Below are 8660 nucleotides of genomic sequence, written 5' to 3' on the forward strand. Positions count from 1 at the left end.
TATGAGTGCGGCTTCGAGGCCTGGATCGGGCCCCAGAGCATCCCCATCTCTTGCTCCTCTTCTCACCACCAGCTTCCATTAAACTCATGGGTCTGGGACTCAAGGCCCTTTAGCAATGCATTTGAATATACAGCACCATCGCACAGGGTATCTCCTACCTCTGCTGGCCTCCCCCTCCTGTCCTAGTCAGGTAAACTTCCACGGACTCCTTCCTATGTGCCAGGCTGAGGTGTAAGTCCTTCATATGTGCACACTCTCACATAACCCTGTGGGAGAAGTACCAATTGCCCCCAAGACCTTTGGGTCCAGTCTGCACCAGAGATCATTATCCTGTATCGCCTCAACTTCAATTCATTCTCTAGGCTCTTATTCCTCCAGGAAGCCTTCCTTGATCAGGTGATCTCCTTGCTTCCTGTTCCTGTCACCTGTTCAGGCTGTGATTTGGAGACACTAATACTGGGTTTTGGGCGAGGCTCATACGAAACACGCTGGTAGACAGGTCATAGGCTTCCCCCAGGGGCATTCAATCTACATAGAACCCTGATAGTCCAGGCTGCGGGGGGGGGGAGCCCTCCCACCACAATCTGAGGCCTCCTTATCCCCTTAACTCTACTTTTCTGCTCAGTTCCCAGTTCACGCCCTGCACCCCAGGCTTTCGGCCATCCCCTCTGACCACGCTTGATGGAACTGACCTATCTGGGGTCTCCGGAGAGAAAGTTTTCCATGGACCCAGCCCTGCACATTCAGGCCCCTGCTGTGTGCCCTGTCCCGTGCTCTGCGTCTCAGCCCCAATCTCATTCCTCATTCATATCAAGCAAGACTCCTCAGGAAGCCCCAGAAATTTGAGTCAGACTTCCCTACCCCTGGTCATGGGATTTCATTCTGGTGGGAAGGGGAAGGCGGCTAACTAGCTAATCCCCTGTCTAGCAAATGGACCTTCCCTACTCCCCTTGCTGTCCCAGGGACTAAAACATCCTCACTCAGTGACTTTGAAACAACTTCCTAAATTATCGAGTCTCAGGCAGAGATCTGCACAGGGAGCTAGGACCAGCTTCCCCTAGGCTCCAAGCGGCCTGTGCACTAATCTTTTGGATGAAAGTCTCATCTATCAGTGAAGGCAAGACCTGCTTAAAGAGCAGGTGCAGGCTCTGCAGGATCTTGTGGAGATGCTCAATCTGTTTTAATACATACAATGCATCTTCAGGTCTATTTCCTCATTCAGTCTGTACCATTGCCATAGGTGGAGGCAGTCTAGACAGTCCTGGAACAGCTCTGCCTCACGGAAAGTACAGCAGTAGCCTTCGCCTTTCCCACAATCAGGCTCGATGGCCAGCGTGCCCGATGGGAAACAACGATTCTTGGCTGGGTTGGCTCATCCACTGGGGTCCTGCCTCAGCTTCCCTGGTTGGGGACCACTGATGCACAGTATTGTAATGCCTGTGTTTGTGTGTGTGTGTAGGAGGAGTGACCCTCACAATCGATGCCCCCCCTTTCAGGGCCCAAAGTGCCTTAAGACAAGGACAATCCCAAATGGGGCTCTACAGAGGCCAAGTCTCCCCTGTCAATCTGAGAGGCCCCTGAGAAGAGACCTCTCTTCCCTACCACAAGACGGCCAACCATAGCAGGCTGGATTCTTCCTCCCCAGTGTCTTCCCCCACCCCTACCCCCCAGCTCAGAGCCCTGTTCAAACGGGAAGCTCAGACAATATGGCAAAGAGGCCACCAGATGACCTGTGAAATAGAAACATGAACTCAAGCCCTGGCTAGTGTGGCTCAGTGGGTTGAGTGCAGGCCTGCAAACCAAAGGGTTGCCAATTCAATTCTCAGTCTAGGGCACATGCCTGGGTGGCAGGCCAGGTCCCCAGTAGGGGGCGTGTGAGAGGCAACCACACATTGATGTTTCTCTCCTTTTTTTTCTCTCTTCCCCTCTCAAAAGATAAATAAAACCTTAAAAAAAAGAAACACAAACTCAAGAAATGCATTTCTGTGCCCCTGTTTATTCATCTTGGTTCACGCTCAACATGCAAGAACTAGACACAAAGTCCCCAGGGTCACTGCTTCAGCCTCTCTCCCCACTGCTTCCACGCATTTACCTGTTAGGGATGGAACTCTTTAGGGACAGTCAGAAAAGGCCCCCACATTTTGCAGGTAGAGAGACTGAGGGCCAGAGGCAGCGTCACTGACCTCCAGGACACTGCTCATCCATTAGGATCTTGCAACCTCTGGGCTCCCAGAAGCAAAACAGAGTGCTTGGCTACGTTGGTCTTTGGCTCTCCCCAGAACTCACCAGCTCTCTACTTCACAGAGCTTCTGCTGGAGCCTGTCGGCATTTAAAGGGCCATTCAGTGATGGGAGGGGGCATGACTCAGCATCCTAAGAGTTTACAGAGTCAGGGCTGACCCTGCCCCTTGCACACCCTTGATAGCGGGGCTGTGTCTCCTCCTGGGGCGGACAGTGATTTGATTTCAGGGAAACAAAACCAAACTAATTGAACATCCAGTGCTGCTAAAGTCAGAGAGGCACAGCAAGCAGAGGCACAGAGAGGGAAGTGAGATTTTACCCAACAAGCAGCTCATAAGCACACATTCCTTTTCATCCGAAGCTTAAATCAACGTGGTCTGCATGAGCTCCTTTGCAGAGGAGAAGAGGTCTGTGGTTTGTTTGGAACCGGTGTTTCAGAATTCCCAAACTCCTATTCTTCACAGGGTTCTGCCACCATCATCTCCCCATTCCCATCTCCCATGTGCCCAGGGGCAGAGTTCAACTGTCCATTACCTCCCCCTCACCGCCCCAGCTCCCCTCCCTGACACTAATTCCCTCAGATAAATGACAGCAGGCAGCCCTCTTTCCAGGAAGCAGTGGGACCCTGTGGAATAAAAAGGCTACGGCAGGCCACGGGTAACAAAGGGTGCGGATGGATGCCCGGCATGTGCAATTGAGTACATATCTGCACACACTTGCTCGGGAGTCTGCCTGAAAATACACATGTTCCTAATATATACTTCCCATGCCTGCACCTGCACACACGGGCACCCCACCTCAGGGCTACACACACAAGAGCTCACTCTCATATACCTGCCATAAGTCTGCACATTCAAACTCACTCACAGGCACACACATCTTTTGCATGTGCAGTTGACCCTTGAACAGTGCAGGGATTAGGGACGCCAACCTCTGAATCAGTCAAAAATCCATGTATAACTTTTGACTCTCCACAAACTTAACTACTGCTAGCCTGCTGCTGACTGGAAGCCTTATTGATAATATAAACAGTCGATTAACATGTATTTTGTATGTTATATGTATTATATACTGTATTCTTACAATAAAGTAAGCTAAAGAAAATGTTATTAAGAAAAATCTGAAGAGAAAATACATTTACAGAACTGTACATATTTACTGGAAAAAAACCCACATATGAGTGGACCTGTGCAGTTTAGGCCTGTGTTGTTCAAGGGCCAACAATATGCCTCCACTCATGTACATATGCACACACTGTTGGGTACCTGTTCGTGCATGCATGTACAAATTTACTCCCTCTTACATACATGCCATACATACACAGATGGACATACTCACGCATAGGCCTGCACATAAGTTAGCCTGTGTGTATACTCAGCACACATAAGCTGATGCACAGGTGCTAATTCACACATGCCTGGCACATGTTAGCATATACATGCTCACTTATGCTTACCTGCACTCATACCAGTTAATAATCATGTACTTGAGTACAACCACACACATGCCTGCAAATATGTACCCCAGCGGAGGCACACTCTTAGGCCTGGTCCTGGGGCTTGGATGGTGCTGCCCTCTGTTGGAAACAGCGGATAAGCTCCTTTCGGTTGTCTAGGATGGTGTCAAAGCTTTCCTGCAAGCGGGCCTGCTGGTCAACCAGCTGGTGCTGCAGGCCTCGGATCCACTGCAGCAGGGCCAGGCGGCGGTACATCACCAAGTGCACGTGGTGCTTTTCCTTCTCTTGCTCTTTGTAGCGCTCTTGAGCCTGCAGCTTTTGCACAGCCTGGACCACCGAGGGCAGAAGGGAATCCGAAGGGCCAGGGCCTTGAGGGGTCCCACAGGCGGGCTCAGGACTGCTGCCAGGGCTGTCAATGCTTAGGGAGCTGCTGGCATAGCCATTGTCCTCCAGAGGGGAGCAGACTGTGCCAGCACTATCCAGCTTCTCAGGCTCAGCTCTGGGGATCTCTGCCCCCTCTGGTGGGCTGCGGACCTCTCCTTCGGGGAGTCCAGGGGCCTGGAAGGCCTGGTTGTCAGAGGGCAACTTGGAGGAGCTCCTTACCAGGATGGGCTCCACTTGGTCTGGCATCCCATGCCAATTCTCATTGGCGTCCTTCGCACTCGCCATGAAGTTGGAGTTGCTGTCTGGTTGGACCTCAGGCGGACATACTCCAGGAGGCGGGCCTCCCAGGAACTGGCCCCCCTCAGCTACCCCCGGCTGGATGGCGAACATCTGGTCAGTAAAGGGGAAACAGAAGGATGAGTCGGAGCAGAACGGGGTGGGCCCTGACAAGAGTCCAGGCAACCTAGCTGCAGGGACAAGGCAGCAAGCATGAGCCTGGCTGCTCCTTCTCAGGCCCTTCCCCTGCACTCTGGTAACACCCCCCTTCATGGTTCCCTCCTCCCTTTCTGTCTGTTGCTTCTCAGTCTCCTGCACAGGGTTTCCCTCAGCCCCCTGAGGCAGGTTGCCTTCTCAGTCTAGGCACTTCTCCCCAGATGACCTCATCATCCTCTGCTGTGGCTTCCGGGAGCATCATGTGTTGGTGACTCTCAGATCTGCCTGCCGCTGAGATCCAACTGCTCTCTAACTCTGTGACCAACCACAGGCTCCTCAAATCCCACGTGTCCATACCAGCTCTCCCTCTTCAGCGGCCTCAGCAAAATGGTCTCACTCTTCACTCAGTCATTCCAACTGTTTATTCTGCTTCCTTCCCCTGTCTCATTGGCCACCAAATTCTGATAATTCTTCTTCTCACAAATCTCTGTGTGTGTATGAATATACAGGCGATTTCTTACCCGGATTACTGACTGCCGCAGCCTTTTCACTGATCTCTGCCTCCAGTTACAAATTTAAATGTAATTCATCACAGCTCCCTAAACTCCTGCTAAATTGCTACATGGCCTAGAAGGCTGTGCTTCATCTGGCCCCAGCTCACGCCTCCAGACTTACCTCTTGCCTCTCTGCCCCACCTGCCACACCAAACCGCTCAGAGATCTCAGAAATGCACTGCAATCCTCCTCACACAACTCCCTTGGCCTACAATACCCTTCCTCTCCTCTCCCCTCCTCCCTTCTCCACCTATCATATTCCTTTTTTATACTTCAAAACTCAGCTCTAATATCCCCCACCTCTCTAAAGCCATCCTGATGGTCTCCGCACTGCCCTAATATATACAAACAAACACAGTTAACTCTGCCTTCTCTTGGTCTACATTGCCCTGGGTACACACTGTCTAATTCATGTTTGTTTCTTGCTCCTGGCACATAATTGATGGTCAGTAAATGTCTATTCAATCTTTTTAAAAACTGCCTTGTGATAGCAGCTTATAAATCTGGCTCCCTAACTAGATGTGGAACTTCTCTATATATCCTCTATCATATACTCAGGAGGCAGCATGGAGCCGGGCCCTAAGCAAGTGTCAGGCCATACCTGCTGCTGGGTAAATGAATGGGGGAGGGGGGAGGCTGCAGTGCGATATCTATGCTCAGGAAGAGTAGCAGGAGGCTCCTGCTGACCACCCAGGGCTGGGAGAGCTGGGTTCAGTTCCTTCCTCTGCCCAGGGGGGACCCTACCCTCCTATCGACAAGTCTGTTGAACTTCACCCTCTTCCCTCCATACTTACTATACTATCTTGCGTCTCTGCCCCCAGCTGCTCCATCTTGATGCCCTAGGGGGAGGACATACGATACTATTCTTTCCTCCTCAATAACTGGCTTCTACCAAAATTAGGGGTTCAACTGACAAGAGGCTTCAACTGACCACATAGCACTAGAATTAGAAAATTCGGATATCAGTAAGGCTGAGAGATAGTGTAAGTGACAGGGACCCTGCCCACATCCAGTAGTGAGCAGAAGTCCGGGGGGCAGGGGCGAGGACGGCGTATGGACAGTCCCTTTATAACCTACAAGCTCCTCACTACAAAAGGTGCTTGGCAATCTCCCCCGTCCAAATGTTTTCTTTTTCCTAAACTTGGGCGGGGCCATGAAGGAAGCTGGGATGCGGCGGAAGTGGGGGGCGGTGGTCACGAGTCACTGGGTTCTTAGAGACGGTAAAATGGGAACCCAGACACCCCAGGATCAGGTTTCTCTCCAAGCTAATCCGCAATTTGCCAGGGTTTGGGCCTGGGGGGAATCGGCCTCCCTTCCTGCCTCGCCCTACCCCCGAAGACAGAGGACAGAGACCAGCCTTCCCTAATCTCCCCATAGGAGGCAGCTGTGCGGAGGCTGCGACTTCCCTCCCAGCCCCCGAACCCCCTGCGGCTGCGCCCCAAACCCAACCCCTACCGCCCGACTCACGGCCTGGAGGCGCCCGCCCCGGCGCGGCTGTGGCTCCACGGGCCTCACGGCGGGAACTCGGCCTTCGGGGATGAGTGAGGGGTCCCTTGGCCTGGGTGTCCGCGCGAGCCCAGGCGTGGGATGCGCGGACCCCGAGCTGATCGCCGGCCCCGGGCGCCGAATGGGGAGCCCGGCGGCGTCTGCGCGCGGGGCGTGGCGGCCTGGCCCACGTGGGCCGGTTTGGTTTTCGGCGGAGCTGCACGCCGGCCCCGGCGTCCGGCCGGCGTCCCTCCCGGGGCCTTCCGGCCTTCCGCAGCCTCGACCGCGGCCTTTCGGGTCCAGTTTTATTTCCTAACTGCATTCACTGGGTCCCTCCGATTGGCTTGCCTCGCTGCAGATGTAGTGACATTTTCAAAATGAAAATCTGATCCTGTCGCCACCCTCCTCTCCTGCCTTAAGCCGCCCAATGGCTTCCCCATGGCAGGGGACATCCTAGAGGCGGCAGCCTCCGGCCCCGAGCACCCGGCCGCAGCCGTGGCGCCCCATCTCTGCAGCGGGGCCTGGCGCTCCTTCCTGCGACGCTGCCTTTGCACACACTGTTCTCTCCGCCTCCCAGTCTCTTCCCGCTCTTATATTTTAGATCTCCTCTCAGATCGACCTTCTCTGACTCCCTTTATATTATCCCCGGACACTCTGTTCCTTTTCTTCATAGCATTTATCACAGTTTGAAATTGTGTATTTTTTTAATTGATTTGTTTAAGAGGGAGAGAGAGAAAGAAACATCAGTTTGTTGCTCCACTTATTTATGCATTCGTTGGCGGCTTCTTGGATGTGCCCTGACCGGCGATCAAAACCACAACCTTGGCGTATTGGGATGACTGCGCTCTAACCAACTGAATTACCCCGGCAGCGCCGAAATTGTGTATTCGTTTTGTGTTTATTTAGTAAAGGCACTTATGAAGGCTATGTTTTTAAGAGAAGAGAGAAAATCTGCTCTGGGACAGGCACGGGGCTACTGCTGGCAGGTGGCTTCCCACAGGGCGGGGAACACCCCATGGCGCCAGCGCAGTGAACTCTTCTCAGTTTTTACTTCCTAAAGCCTGACCCGCTCACTCCCTTCCTCCGTGGGGGAAACAAAGGGTTTGGGGGCCCGTTTGCTATCGAAGAGAACAGAGGAACTGCTGGTTTTAATGATAAAAGAACAAAGCACTGGCTGGTGTGACATGAAGCCTTCTTAAAATAAGTTCCCCAGAAAGACTAGGACAGATTTAGCCTGCAGGGCACATGAGCTCCCAGGAGGTCCCTTCCACACCCCCGTTTTACTGAGCAAGCTCTTCACTCGGCTACACCTTCCTCATGCACACCCTGCCCCCATTTCATACTAAACTAATATGGATTCGTCATTGAATCATAATACATTTTTAAAAGATTTTATTTATTTATTTTTAGAGAGGGGGGAAAAGAGGGAAAAAGAGAGGCAGAGAAACATTGATGTGTGAGAGACGCATGAATCGGCTGCCTCTCACAAGCCCCCACCTGGGGTCCTGGCCCGCAACCCTGCCTGGGACCTTACTGGGGATAGAACTGGCGACCTTTCAGTTCACAGGTCAGTGCTCAATCCTCCGAGCCGCACCAGCCAGGGTTGAATCATAGTACGTTTAAAATATCTTGTCTTTCCCTCATCCTTTTTTTTTTTTTTTAATGAGGAAGAGTTTAAGTTTGTCATCTCCATGCTGGGGCATCCTCTTCCAGGTTCGACTTCATTCCAGCTCACCAGTTCTACAGCCTAGCGACTAAATACAAATTAAATCACAAGAACCAACCCTATATGCAAAAATAAGGGAAATGGAAGAGGAAGAAAAAGCCATTTTATGACTATGACAACTCCTATTTTAAGAGATAAAAGGACATAAATCGAGAAGGCAAAAATAACTCAGACTTGGGATACTCCCCCAGCATAGAATATACAGGTGGAGACCTCAGCCCCGTTTCTATTGTACGTCAGGTCCCAGGCCAAACTAGTCTTCCTTTTTCCTTTCTATCTACTGTAAGTTCCCCTTGCCTTCAGCTATAGAGTTTTCTTACCTAGGAGGTGAGCCGGGTCCTCACTTCCAACGCCCCTGAGCTTTGGTAGTCTGGAGTTAGGTA

The 8660-nt window shown here is 52.1% G+C and overlaps 1 protein-coding gene across 1 annotated transcript; it reads right to left on the reverse strand.

The window, feature by feature from the left end:
• Window positions 1–2020: 2020 nt before the first annotated feature.
• CUNH1orf216 (chromosome unknown C1orf216 homolog) lies at window positions 2021–6671 on the reverse strand. The gene is made up of 2 exons (XM_054571547.1): window positions 6534–6671; window positions 2021–4470 (listed from the first exon to the last, which is right to left on the reverse strand). Exon 2 carries the CDS (start codon window positions 4468–4470, stop codon window positions 3781–3783), a length of 690 nt encoding a protein of 229 aa, XP_054427522.1. The 5' UTR covers window positions 6534–6671; the 3' UTR covers window positions 2021–3780.
• Window positions 6672–8660: the final 1989 nt, after the last annotated feature.

Source organism: Pteronotus mesoamericanus, unplaced genomic scaffold, assembly GCF_021234165.1.
Source record: "Pteronotus mesoamericanus isolate MK-2021 breed Mesoamerican mustached bat unplaced genomic scaffold, CSHL_Meso_final contig_221, whole genome shotgun sequence".
In the NCBI taxonomy this organism is placed as follows: Eukaryota; Metazoa; Chordata; class Mammalia; order Chiroptera; family Mormoopidae; genus Pteronotus; species Pteronotus mesoamericanus.

Excerpts from the sequence above, each read along its gene's own strand:
- CUNH1orf216 (XM_054571547.1), bottom strand. The coding sequence starts at position 4,470 with ATGTTCGCCATCCAGCCGGGGGTAGCTGAGGGGGGCCAGTTCCTGGGA.